Source organism: Lissotriton helveticus, chromosome 3_1 (genome assembly GCF_964261635.1).
Source record: "Lissotriton helveticus chromosome 3_1, aLisHel1.1, whole genome shotgun sequence".
Classification (NCBI taxonomy): Eukaryota; Metazoa; Chordata; class Amphibia; order Caudata; family Salamandridae; genus Lissotriton; species Lissotriton helveticus.
In genome coordinates, this window is record NC_136061.1 from 2,088,761,932 (window position 1) to 2,088,776,892 (window position 14,961).

The 14,961-nt window shown below is 43.4% G+C and overlaps 1 protein-coding gene across 1 annotated transcript in view; it reads right to left on the reverse strand.

Annotated features, from left to right (window-relative positions):
• ARPIN (actin related protein 2/3 complex inhibitor) overlaps window positions 1-9,497 on the reverse strand; it is a 229,552-nt gene extending 220,055 nt beyond the window's left edge. The window contains exon 1 of the mRNA XM_078683240.1: window positions 9,362-9,497. Within this exon, the coding sequence (XP_078539366.1) occupies window positions 9,362-9,453 (92 nt within the window). The 5' untranslated portion in view covers window positions 9,454-9,497. The remainder of the gene's footprint in view (window positions 1-9,361) is intronic.
• Window positions 9,498-14,961: the final 5,464 nt, after the last annotated feature.

A 14,961-nucleotide genomic window follows, 5' to 3' on the forward strand; every position in this document is an offset into this window, starting at 1 on the left:
TCTGCGGCTCGTGCCCAGTGGCGGCGCCTGCAGGCTTCACCGTGCTCAGGTCGGTGTGTGCTGCGCAGGTCGTGCGGCCCAAGGAGGGGGCCGCCGGGGCAAGGACATGGCGTACCGCGGTTTGCAGAGGACTCGGAGGTGGGAGCCGCAGAGGTACTGCTACTGTGGTCGGGGGTGTTGTGGGGGATGCCGGGGTGTACTGTAGTTGCGGGGGAGGAGCGCTTTGCTGCGCGGGCAACAGGGGCTGCCGTGTCGTGGAGACGAATTTAAGGGGCTCTGCTGTTGGGATGCGGTGGTGGGGGGCTCATCCTCAGAGCGGGAGTGGTGGAGAGTGCCACCATTGTTCTTGTATTTGAGTGTGCTCCATTTATTGCAGTATGACACCTCTACTTGTACTTTTTACGCTTTTATAACCTGCACACACGTCAGTTTTCCCTCCTTGTACTTTGTTCACTCACGATTGTGACTTTTACCTCATGTAATGTAACTTTTGCTTTTGTAATTTGTTCACTTGTAATTTTCTCCTCATGTATCAGTTCTGTTCCTTTTGTGAAGCGCTCTGACACCTTTGGGTAAAGTCCGTGCTATATAAAAACGCATAAAGGTAGTAATAAATAAAATTACATGGGGCGTGGTGGTGTGGGACGGGACGGTGGTGGGTGCGGAGATGGGCAGTGGCGCTGTCGGGCACCGGAGGTGAATGTAGAGTGAAGCTTCTGCCACATGGCGCCGCCCGATGACGAAACAGAGGGTTGTTGTCTCCGGAGTGGTCTGATGACTGTGCTTGTGCATGTATCTCCGGAGTGATCTGGTGGTTGTGGTTATCCATGTGTCTCTGGAGAGATCTGGTCTGCTGAGTGCTGCCGCGTCTTCCGGGGCGCGTTCACACTGTTGACTCGACCCTGACTGGCTCGTGCCAGCTGTGCACGCTTTGTGGCAGGCGCGTCTCACGTGCGCGTCCACAAAGCAGAATCTGCAAGAATCTGCGCATGCCCCGGTCTGTCTCCCTTGAGAGGCATCTCGACGACAACAGGTCTCGAGAGCAAGACCTAAAAATTATGGAGAAGAAAAAAATGAAAGATGGGTTAAGAAAATCCGGTCTGGCTGACAGAAAGCGACTCATGGCGTAAGGACTGATGAGGAAGAGCAGATTTCAGAGTAATAAAGATCTCGCTTCTGCCTCTATTTGCCGAAATCTTGGAAAAGCATATAAATCTACAACTTTCGGCTTTAGTAGAAGCCAATGGTATGTCTTTGTGCTTCCTGAAAAGGACTTGTAGCAAATAGAGAGTAGCACACAAGATGCTTATCTTTCTGGGGTCTTACAGCATATTCACACCACTATCAATCCAGGTTTAAAGCTGGTTATAACACTGAATCTACATTGCTTGGAGTCACTGGACACCTTGGGCTCCAACTTGATTGGGGTGGTACTGTAGCACTGATCTTAGCACAGCGTTTGACACAATCTCGAACCAGCTACTTCTTAAGAGACTGGAGGGCATGAACATCCAAAATTTGACCTTAGCTTGGTTAAGATCATTTCTACAAGATCGCTCCTCCCAGCGACTTTTCACAACGCTTTAACAAATACAACAATAGATTACAGTTTTACTTCAATATCACTGTTCAACAAAATTGTAGACTTCTTGATAGGATCATCAGATTATAGCGACCACTTACCACAAGAGCTTATATTGGATGTACAGGGGACAGCACCCACTCAGCCAGTAGGGGGTCCTGGCACTGTGTACATAGCCCACATGCAAAACAATCAAATGCAAAACACGCAATCTGGACACATTTCTGACAGAGGCAAAAACCCTGTGGGAGGAAAACAAGTTGCCGAACATAAACACTATACATGTTAGGAAAAATTCACTAAAAGTCTGAGCTGCCACCACCAAAAATGAAGCGTTAAATGCAACAATAGGAGCAAACGCCCAACAGTGGGCACAGAACATGTTACCGAGCATGCACGGAAACCAACACTCAACAATACATATGACCCAATTAAGGAAAATAAAGAGAGAAATAAATAGAGCCGTTCAAATTCTTCATCAAACAGGTCCAGATGATAAAACATTCAAAAGGAATTAAGGCTGCTAAAAACGAGCAAGAAGAAATTCATCTGGTCAGCAAACCGAGAAAATGCAGATTAGGCATGGGCCAAACTGCTACATGATGCCAAAGCTAGTAACAGTGCCAGGTTCAGGCGCACAGTGAACAACCTAAAGAACCCAAGGGCCCCTGGAATCAACTCTCATTTGTCCGAGGAAGACTGGGCCAACTATCTTTGGCATAATTTCCACTGCGAACAAGACAACATTGTACCCGAGGCACAGGGGAGCAGAAAATACTGGTTGTGTCAAGAAAAGCAACTTGGTTGTGTCAAGAAAAGCAAGTTGAGGAGATTAACTATTCTTTCTCGACTAAAAGGATTGTGAATAGAATCGCGAAAGGCAGAGCAGAGGGTGCGCTGAGCCCCATTGGCATCCCACAAATCCTAAATAAGCAAGATTCTGGTTACCTGGCGGCGGCACGACTGCCACTCTTCACTCATACCCTGGAAGGAGAAAGAATACCAGATTCCTCGAAGTTCAATAATTTCCCCCATTTATAAGAAAGGCAGCAAAAATGAAGCGAAAAACTACAGGGTCGTTGCCTTAATAGACAAGGACGCCAAATATTTTGCGGGCCTCGTACTGGAAGAACTCAGACTGGGTGTGAAAATCGGCATCATTCCTGATCAATCAAACGGGATTCCAAAAATGTATGGGGACATTGACAAATATACTTGCCTTATCACTTCTAATCGACGCAGTGAAAAATATCAACAAACCGATTTTTGTTTGCTTCAAAGATTATACATCTGCCTTCGACAATATTTACAGGATGAAACTTTGGGCAAAACTCTCCAAAATGAAAATCCCACCAAGACTCTTGTCTCTGTTGATTTCACTCCATACTGACACATGGTTACAAATAAAGTTGGGCGCTGGTAACTGTCTATCCAGGAGAATACCAACAACCAGGGGGCTGAAGTAGGGTTGCGTCTTGGCGCCGACTCTGTTCAATTTTTTCATGTCAGATCTCTTGCCAGAACTAGATAATTGCAATCACCATGCCCCGAATCTGGGAGGCTTCACCCTCTCAAATGTACTCTATGCCAACAACTTCGTACTAATTAGCCGTACGCCGATAGGCCTGCAGCACTTGATAAATACGACGAGCAAACTTCCCTGCCAGGAATGGAATAAGTATAAACTTAGACAAAACCAAAGTCATGATAATAAACCAGAAAAAGTTCACACACCAGTTTCGCGGGGATTTGGAGGGACTCAGACTCGGCACAGTAGAAGAATTCAAATACCTGGGCATTATATTTGACAGTAAATGCATGTTCCTACAGCAAAAAGCAGCCATAACAGGATGAGGGACGGCTTTGGCGGTTGATTTAAAAAACACCAAACATAAAATGACTGGTTCAAGCCTCATCCCTCTACTACAGGTGAACCGAGCGAGGCTTCTGCCCACCATCACCTACGGAAGTAAGTATCTAAGAGGAAGAGATGCAGGCATTCTGGACAGGACGGTGTCCAGGACAAGGAGAATAATATTTAATCTCCTGCAGTACACCTCGCCGGCACAATTAAGATTGGAGTTCGGCCTGCAAAAGCAACAAACAGCAGGGAAGGGTGCCTATGTTAAATGCTGGCATAAAATAAAGGGAGCTGATTCAGGGACATTGAATGTGTACTTATGGAACGAGCTACATCAGAAAAAAGACAGCGCAGCCATGACCTATTTACAAGCTTCAATAGACTGTTTGGCCTTACGGGACCCTTGGGTTACTTTTGGGTCACACAAAAGCTTCAAAGAGTTGGTAGATAAAACAGTAAAAATAATGTCACTTGTGGAGGACAACGCTGCATTAAGGGAGAGGACTCCTGGCTGGTTTGTTATACAGAGCTATTCTAGATGCTCCCCCCCCCCCCCAACCTTATGTAGGTGCAGGCTTTACTAAAGCAAAGTAGGAAAAATACCGGAATCTGAGGATGGGCATTTTGTCATCAATGCTGCGTCTCTGCCCCCATGGAAACGGACACAATCAACAACATTGTGCAGATTATGCGGTGAGGCAAAAGAAGATGTGCTACACTCATTGTGCATATGTAAGAGATTAGATAAAGAACGAAGAATTATATTAAAACCTGCCCTGAATAGAAAAAAGATAAGAACATGCAGACAGGCAGTGAAAGCATGCTTCAAAAGAGGGATTATCCAGCTAGCCGGTCACCTGGTTCAATTCATGTGCGCAGTAAGAATAAAGTTAAACACCAGCACTTAGCTAACAAATCGGACACAAATCACTGGTCTGTGCTCCCGTTAAAATGAACTACAAGCACCAGCATAGGACTAAAGGATTTTAAAGTCAAAGTATACAGTGAACCGCAACTTCTGGTACATGATTAAACGTTTTAACAAACATTTTGCACATTGCTGTTTTTGCACATACGGTCTCTTTTAGAGTTAATTGATGGGTTTATGAATTTAATGGGAATTCAAAATGGCCGTTTCACTGATTTCTCATATGGGCACTGTAGGAATAAAGCTACACATCACTTACTGGACATAAATACTTGGCCTCAGCTCCCGTCAAAATGAACTACAACTGCAGACTTGCAACTAAAGGTTTTGGCAAGGATAATAGGGATATTGCTGGTTCACACAATCAAATTATATGGCAAACTGCAATCTCTGGCATATGACTAAATGTTTTAATATGGACAACGTATATATATTTATATATACACATATATTTCAAATATATATATAAAAAAAATATATATATATTTTACGGCTTCATTTAGAGTTAAATTATGGTTCTATGAATTTGAAGAGATTTTATTGTGCAATGGTTTTACGTGATCATGCAAATAAAGATTAACTTACTTATAAGGCCAAAATGTATGTTTTAAAAAAACTCTGTATTCACTGAAAAAAAGCACAGTTAAAGTGCAGTTATTATTATTAAACAAAATCTAAACACCAGTGAAGTTCTGTAATTATTATTCTGCAAACTAACGATACATTGCACCCCTATCATGCTCTGCTTATTACTTCACATACTGCATCATACATGACATGTTCAATGACATAATTGAGAGGTGTAGCAAATATATAAAGTGAGCAAATATACACATGTATATTCACTTTTGTTAATCAGGCTCCATGTTTGCAGACCTGGGTGTAATCAAAAGGTAGTACATGTACTTTTAGGTTTTACATGTCCTGGTAGTGAAAAACTCCCAAATTCGTTTTTTCACAACTCTAAGACCTACCACTCTCATAGGTTAACATTTAGGATTCCTTGTTACAACTAAAAAGCTGGAATTCCCAACTGGAAGGAGGTAGAACTGTCATGTTTAGTACCTATGGAATTGTAATGAGAAATAGTTAATGATAAGTTGAATTTATGATTAAAAAATTTGAAATGCTACTTTTAGAAAGATTTTATTTTTGCTCTTAGCCCGGTCTGCCTGCCTCCAATACACGTCTATGGTGGGTGATAGCTGGGCACTCTAGGCTGCCACACAAAAAAGGAATCTTTGTTTTTTGCTTGTGTATCTGTTTCACATGGCGTAATCAAGACGCACTACTATTGTAGTGCGCATGATTGGGTGGAAACTCTCCACCATTGAGTGCTAGCCCTAATTGGACCAGCACGTGTAATGTTGACACATGGTTATCTTACCATGTGGTTGACCAACACTGTTCAATCAGTTCATTTGGTTTCTGGAATGACTTCATCTCCTGCTTCGAGGACTTTTTCTAAATGTTAAACAGGGGCCAGCATTGGAAATAACATTGGATAGTGCCCTTATCGTATGATGCACTTTAGCGACTTTGTCTGGCGCTTGATTATGATATTGCCCTGAAGAAGTCCTATGTTCAAAGGACGAAACGCGTTGACTGATGGTTATGAACAGAACAAACATTAATAAAGAAGATGAACACCTGCATTGCGTTGACAGACGTCCTTTCAACCTAATCATGATACTATGATGTCTGTTCTCTAACTGGATTATATGTTAGTTTGGTAGGGGTGCAGCTCCGATTTTGGTTTGTTTGAATCTTTGGTTTGACTTGATGGACCATCCACATCCTGATGGGCCATCCTGGGCTGGATGGGAAGGAGGAGCTGAACATTGCCTCACACTTACACCTGAATAGGCTGTGTCCTGTCCCCACACAAAGAGCTGCATACCTTCCTGAAGTGAGTCGGAAGCGAGGACATGAATGAGTATGAAACCAGGGCAGGGACTCTGTGCACTTCAAAGGCATCTCTTTGTAGTCTCCCCTACATCAAAGGCTCAACTGGGTATCAGTACTGGATCTCAGATTCAACCATTTCAGTAAACTTCAAAACCTGTGGATACTTTGCCAGGAAGAACTGCTGTACTGCTACAAGGACTGCCACTGCTGGACTGCTGCTCTCTTGCCTGGGAGTGAGAAGGACTGGATCTGCATTTCTCCAACCCAGAACCCAGAGTGATAAGGGCTAGCTGTCTGGCCTCCTGATCTGAAGTCTCAGGGACATAACAGATTTCCAATCATCCTGCTCCCTTACCTTGACTCTGCCATCTGTGAGTCTGCCCTGCCAAATGATGCCACCCCAGTCCTGGACCTTGGAAGTGAGCCTAAGGTGTTTTGCTCTAGCGGAAAAGACGCATCCTCTGCTGCAAGAGCAGATTCAACAGGCTTAGTGCATCGCATTGGAAGCAGCACATCGCCTTCGGAACCAACGCATCGTCGTTACTGCGTGGAGAAGATGAACGCATCACCTCTACTGCATGGAGTAACCCGGCACATCGCCTTCGGAACAGCTGCATCACCCTTAGAACAACTTTGGGTGGAGAAATCAACGCATTGCCCCACTGCGTGGTGAACATCAACGTATCATTGGGCTGCACCTGCATCTTTGACAACCCTACCAGGATTAAGGTACTTTAGTTCAGTAGGCCTCACTGGGTCCCTATATTCAGCACGTGCTCCATCGCAGTCAGCCTAAACTCCTGACTTTGTCTTGGTCCAGCGCAACCAGATATCCCACATAAGGGCCTATTGCTTCTAAGCGCTTTTTCCAGTTTATTCTCTATAAATGCACATCTCAAGGAGAAGTGTGGCTCACTGGTTAGAGGAGGCAGACCTGGAAGCAGAGGTCAGCCCGGGACCAGGGTTCAATTCCCGGCTCGGCGGGGTCTTGAGTCCTAAAATGTCCATGGACTCGACAATTCTCGCTCCGGTGCCTAATCGATTCATCGGTTCACACTCTGCGACTCTGGGCAATAGATTGCTTAATCTCCACAACGGTCCCTCGCGGCGGGATGCCTGGCTTTCACCTTGCGGATACCCTGCCGGGGTATCTCACAGGGGAATACCAGGACGGGTTCCCTAAGCAAGCGCTTAGAAACCAGTGGTGATTTGCGCTATACAAATCCATGTACATTTACACATTTACTTACTGGACTTTTATTGTTTTGGTCTTGTTTTATTTATTAAATTACGCTCTATTTTCCTAACCTGGTATGGAGACTTTTTGTGGTATTTTCACTCTGTTACTGTTTGAGGTGTTGCACAAATACTTTACACATTACCTCTTAAGTTAAGCCCGACTGCTCTGAGCCAAGCTACCAGGGGGTGAGCACACGTTAAATTTAGGATGTGTTTGTGAATTACCCGGAGTAGGATTGTGGTTCCTGCTTGGAAAGGATGCATATCTCTGCTAAACCCAATTTCTAACAATGTTGAACAAGATTATTACTTAATCTACATTGCTTTGCTCGTTGTCAGTATAGTCATTCCTTCCACAAGCATCCACCATTCTTAACTTTTCAAAATGTTACTAGGATGTCGTGATTATCATCATGTCGGTCAGAATTGCAAAAATAGCAAGACCTAAAAGATAATTGGCCTGGGGATTAAGGTTTTAGACTAAATTCAATAAACTGAACAAAGACCATTATCAGGTGTAGGAAGGGTTGCCACCTTACCAGTATTTTACCGACCTGGTCTATATTTTAATGCCAAACATATAAAATTATGAGAAATGTTAAACACTGGTATTGTCCTCTTTGAAACAAGCTTAAGGCAGCAAACAAAACTTGAAAATAATGTTAATGCCGTCTACATTATTCCTATATTTTACAGCAAACAGAGGCCAATTTGCTGTGCATCGACAAAAGAATGCAAGTGATTTTAAACAACCTTCTATTAGTGTATGGGCTACTGGAAGGATTGACATCTAGCATGGGGGGCTGAAGTAGAGGTGAGAGGTAATTCTGAAGCGTGAAAAAATATTTAATAGGATCAAAAACATACCTAGACACTTTACATGTGTTATGTACAAATGATAAATAGGCACAGAAGTTCGATTTCCACACTCATCGGTTGTACGCCAAATAGGTTTACAGTACATATACATGCATGACTGAATGGTCATATCAAGTGGCCATTTCAATGGAAAATGTGCGCTCTGTAAAAGGCAGCAATGTAGCACGCCATGCTTAAGTCATACATTTATGACAATGTGTTGTGTTTCAAAATGTATCACTGGACTACTTTTCAATAATTCTTCTGCCGAATGGCCGTGGCTTACTCGCTACACTTTGTATAGCACATGGATAATGTTCACAACTCAGTTGTTATAACATGGACAGCACCCCCACTCTGAAAACTGTTCCAGCGCCACAGCCGCCACTGCCATCTAGCCAGTATTTTAACGGTTGGCCTGCAGTCTTAGATCCAGGCCACTGGAAATATTGGGAAACCAGTGAGATAAAAAAGTTTTTTGTTTTTTTTTTAACTTCTGGAATACAAAAAATCTAAAATATCAAACACGTAAAAGAATCGACCGAAAAGTGTTCGAGAACGGTCTAATCGTTACAAAATAACTGTCAAACCAAATAGATTGACAACGGTCATTTTTAGCAAATCAATTTTGATAATTTTACTTGAATTGTTTTTCATCTACCAGCTCTTCGCTGTTCCTGAACAGCAAAATCTACAATTGCAAGTGGTTTTCTTTTCCAGAGGACGATGGAAACGCAAGCTTCTGGCAGTACTAGAACAGACAAAAGTGGACGAGAATACAAACAATATGTGATCCAAGATGCTCGAAAAGATTCACGCCCAGGGAATAAATAAGATGGGCACAAGCCCGCAGAGGCTGCCGCTTTCTTTTATTATGATTTTTATCATTCCGACCCGCAGAGGGCACCATCCCACAACATAAACAGCGGCGGCCCTCAACAATAAATACAGAAAACTAATCGAGCTGGGTTACTAACCACCGTACCGTTGGTCGGTGGAGGGATTCCATTGAGTTGGAAGTCTGTCGTTATTCACCGGTTTGTTCTGAAGGGCGCTGTCCTGATATATCCGACTCATGGCTTGAGCGTAGGCTGTTTGTGTGGTTTATACTACACGTACTGAAATTGTGAAATGGGAAGTAAAGGAAAAGAAAAAAAGAGCAAGACTTTGAAAGACATGTCGGTTTCAGAAAATGAAGCGGCCATGTTCAAAGGCAGATGGAGGATCGCATTGCACAGTTAACTCTTTAGCATGCCGTTTTACAAAATAATCTTTCATTAAAGCCTTACAAAGACCCTGTTCTCCTCTGCTTTATAAAGACATATATAGTAAAAGTTGCGTCTGAGTAGATAAACTCATATTGGCGAATTAATTTAAATGATACCATAGAAGATAACAAGGCATATATTTCAGTATAGGGTTACTGTTTAACTCCTGTGTACTATCGTACAGTAGCTGTCCTTTATAGTAAATGGGGTGTTTCCGAATGTTTTCAATCGGCTCGCCTTTTTTCCAAGATGGCTGCAGGGTGAAGTTTAGGAATGGGGCGCGAAAATGTCGCGTTAGTCTGTCTTTTATTTTGACTGCACGTGACGCCATTAGCTGCAAACACAATGCAGCAAAATAGACTATTCTTGTTGACTATGGAATTGGAAACCGCCCGTTCTATGCGACTTTGATTTGAGCGCTAGAACTGTGTACTTCTTTGCCAGAACAAGATAAAAAAAACTACCGGATTACGTCCCTGGGAGAGATACATGTGCCAGTTGCTGTGTTGTCGCCTTCGAGACGCAGTAACAGTTCTGTGCAAGGCACGCTCAAGGTGAAGTTGTATTTTAGATGCGAGCGCACTAGGGTGACCAAGTGGCATGGGTGCAAATTCAGGACGGTAAGTTTAAAAATTCAGGACAGAGAATCAAAATGCAGGACAAAAATTCAGGACAGAAGGGCAAAATTCAGGACAAAACTTTGTGACAAAAGGTACGTTTTACAGACACATCAGGGAAAGTTGTGCTGTAGTATACAAGTAAGTAAATAGACAACCACTTAAGTACAAGTCAAAATAAGTTTATATTAGGTTTAGACAATCATGCACTTGATGTTTACTTGGTATGCGTGCAGCTTTGAACAACTGTGCAGGTGTTTTTGTGGTGTTTCATATGATTTACATTCTGTCATCCATTCATACTTTCATCCATCATTCATTCTTTCACCATTCATTCTGTCCTTCCATCTGTGTGCCCATCCAAACCTTTTCAATCATTTGCAAACCTATCCTTCCGTCCATCATTTCACCCATCCATCCACCTAATCCATGCTTCACTCATCCATCCATTCTTCCACCCATCCATTCACTCATCTATCCAACCATGTACCCTTTCAGCCTTCCTTTCACTTACTCATTCATCCACCCAGTCACTCATCCGTCCACCCTTTCACTTATCCATCCTTTCTTCCAGCTCTCCACCCTCCCTTTCACTCATGCATTCTTTCACTCATCCATTGTTACATTCTTCTTTTCACTCATCCATGCACCCCTTCGCCCATCCATTCTGCCAATCATTCATCCATGCTTTCCCTCATCCACCCATCCTCCCTTTCTCTCTCCATTCCTCTTTCACTTAGCCACCCATCCTTCCAGACACAATTTACCCATACACCCACCCATCCAGTTGCAGACAGAAGAAGCCCATCAAGAACGTCAACCTCGCTGTAGTTCCTAAAGCAAGGGGTGGAGTGGGGAGGGTTCACTATGCCCCTGCTCATTGGCCATCTGAAAACGTGGAAGTCATGAGTCATGCATGATGCACAGGGCCAGGATGTGAGGCGACTGTGACATTATGTTGTTTCCAGAGCTTTACATAGGATGAAAAAACTGGGGGTCTCTCCAAGGGGTGTGTCTGATGTAATTAAGGGCTTGGCTTAAAACACCTAAGCTAAAAATATGTGCCGCCGACTGGTATTTAGCGGTTTCTATCATTGCATCCAGTAACATTAGAGCTACAACAAGCCATGACTATTGGCTTTGTCAATGGATGTTAGTTGCATAAAATAAATAAAAAAGCAGCAACTATGGCTTCGTTGTATATACTATTAATAATGCTTCAGCTCTTAAATGATGAGAATGTGAAAGAACTATAAGATCTTCTTAATTTTTTTACTGTGTACACTGTAATCGTGGTACTACTCCTTCTCCATATTCTTTTTGTTTGCCTTTATGGTGTATCTTTTCATTCTGTTGCAATAGTCTTTTGGAAGAATGACTAGAAAAGAAAAAAGTCTGGGTCACGTTAAGTAATGGGAATCCTACAGTTTGTGTGCTGTGGTCCCCTTAAGTGCGTCAGGGACCCATATGAAACAAGAGATAATCCCAATTCGTCCGCCAACTCCCACCTGCAGCAGATTTGAGAATTTGTGTAAGGCATTTATGGTGCACCCCACAGGTATTTATTTGCCTGCCTGATTTTCGCCAGTTAAATCCTGGCTTAAATCATACAGAGAAATGTGTGGAATCTGAGTTTCTGCACCTTGGAATCGGAAAAAAAGACATGCACAGGTAAACAGTTATTCCTCATTCTGGGGGTCAAAGCATCAACACTGAATAAAGTGCAACATGTCACCTGAAAAATGCTGTACCCCGTGTCACTGGTGTTTACTAAATGCTCAACTCACAACACCTAGATTTGTGTGAGACTCAAAATGGGGTTCCAAGTTATAAAGTTTCAATTCAGCCTTGTACTGCTGTAGGCTATCTAGCCTAGTGTTGTGTCACACTCACACCAACGCCTAAGAGGAGTCTTAAGTTTAAATTTCGTCCATCTAATGCTAAGAGAATGCCCCGCTCTAGACAGAGACTGGAGGAAGCCCACCACATGCTTTTACAGCCCAGACTGGCACATGGTCATTCTGTATGTGGCAATCAGCTGCATACAGAATGACAATGGGCGGGTGGGGCTGCTCTTGTGCTCAAGGATGAGTGCGAGGAGCCCCCATCAGGGAGTTAAGGCCTCTCACAGGGAACAGTTCTGTTCCTGCTAGGCCTACAATTACGGGTAAAAGGTGTCCGTAAAAGGGATCCTCATTAACAACGGACATGAGGTCAAATTTACGGATGGTTCATGAAATTTACGGACGGTTGGTCACCCTAGAGCGCACTGCCAGAGAGTGTGCTCTGTGAGACCTTGCCGTTTTTAAATAGCTTTGGACTTAATTCACAATAGGACGAACGGCTGAACTCAGGGTTGGATGGCACGTTTAAAAAAAAGTGTCCCACATTTACATATTACATTTCCGCAAAACCGTGCTTTGGTGAAGTTTTATAAAAAGAATGGAGGTGGGGGTCTCTGACAGAGGCATGTTTTCTTAACTTTACTTAGATTTAAAAAAAAAATGCACAGATTAGTTCACACTGATGAAACTCAGCTGAAAGCAAGTGAGGTCACTTTTGCTCAGGTCCCCCGTCCCTGCTCAATATGCGTACATTATTAGGCCGGCCCAGTAAGAGAAAGGGAGTAACACCTCTGCCCATTGATAAAAGGGAGGTAATGGACACCCATCTGCCTCCAGAAAGGTCGCTCATGCACCCACTGGGCCGTTGACGGCACCCGAACAACAAAGACACTGCCCAAATCGTGCGCCCTGGCTGCCCAAAAAAGCAGCCCATAGTTGGCACTCGAATACCGGCCCCTCGGCCACTGCCCACCTTACCAATTCGACCCTGACTGAACTGTATAATTAATTTTCACTATGTGGGCAGTGGGATAGGAAGATGGTTGCAGAAAAAACCTGAAAAATGCAGGCCTTTGGCCACCTTACATGAGCTTCACCATTGCGTTCATTCATCCACCCTCTAATGCATTCTTGCATTTATCGACTCTCCTAAACCATTAACATAGCTGCCAAGGTTTCAGATTGCTATGTGTGATATTTTAATAATTTGAGAGTAATTATGAGTGACATTTCAACGACTATGAGTGACCCCTTCTTGCGAGCAAAACCAAATATTGAAGATGAGGGAAACATATAAATATCCGAAATAACACCCATTTAAGCTACGAGAAACTCGAAGAAGATTTTAAAACTGACGCAAAGCACCAGAATTGGAAGGGCACTAACAGGGTCAGATTAAGATTGCAATGAGGTCCGGGCAGTCCCAAAAAAGCTACCTACATTTGTGGGTCGTCCCCTTTCAGAAAACATCATTTGATTAACCTCATTAGACTAATTTTTAGAGAAATGTTTAGTAACCTAAGCATTTTTAAGCCTATAAAATTAGTATGATTGGTGAAAACTAGAATCACTGCATTTTGGCGAGGTGAAATAAAATGGCCCAAGGGCCACAGTGCTTGATCTGGCTGGGGTTGCCACCTGGCTGATTTTTACCGACATGACCTGTAATTTAATAGCCTGGCCAGTGCGAAAATGAAAAAGAATGCGAAAGTCTCTATTTTTTTTCCTGTGATCAGTAGGTAAACAGTCAATGTAAGTTGAAAACACTTTAAAATATGTTCTGAATCTGCTTTACTCAACCGTGACTAAAAGTTAAACAAACAAAAAAAGCCATGTTCATGTTAAAAATGAATATGGATATTTTTATATATGTGCTCTCTAGTTATCATTCTCTGGCCCTTGCAGAATCTTATAATATAAATAAATTACTGTTTTATTTTCTAATTGCTTTTTTTATAGATTTACTTAAGGTGAACTCAGTGCTAGGGCATTGGAGTGATTTGCATGAGCAACCATTACACTACACAACATCAAAGTTATTAGATCTCGCGCCTAGCGTTACACTGCGCAGCAGTGTTCGCGCAGTGAGAGTCCTTTTCTCGGGGTTTTGAAAATGGACCTTTACATTCCAGATGCTTGTGCGTGTATTTTTTATCTTCCAGTCTGCGATTGGCCTTTGCGTGTACGTTTGTTTGAAAGGCAGCACACCATAGGCCAGAGGCGGGTGCATAGCCTATTGGTGTCTGTTACGTGCATTTCTGCCATGTGCTTTAAATTATCGCGGCCGTGTGTGTGCACGATAATTGAAAGCACATGCTTTGGTGTGGCGCGCGCGTGTGCAGCATTGCTGGCTGTGTCTAATTTGAATAAACATAAAAGTTTTCTCATTGCTTTCTTTTTCAAACGTTAAAGCCGCTCGTCCGACATTCCAGCGCTGGTGCACGGAGGTTTTCACCGGCGCAGCACGAGGCATGGACCCTCTTTCATCCCAGGTGTTGCTCTCAGCCCCCCCCTGCTGGCACGCTCTCCTGCTGGACTCGACCCTCTTGGGCCCTGAGTGCTGACATCACAGTCTAATACAGGGGTTGGTGCCTTGCATCACGTGTCTCTGCTGGTGCCGGGGCCTGCCAGCTGCACCACCATGACTACCCAACGCCACGTGAAAGATTTGTTTAACAAAATGCCAATGAAAAAGTCCGAGCAGGTCCAGTCGCCCTCTTCAACCCCGCCGCGATCTGAGGACTCTGAGATGAGCGGTTTGCAGTGTAATGAAGCCTCTGTCACAAGGATATTTCTGGAGTAACTGTTTAAGATCTTACGGGATGACTTCCCCACCCTTAAACAGGTCATAGAGAC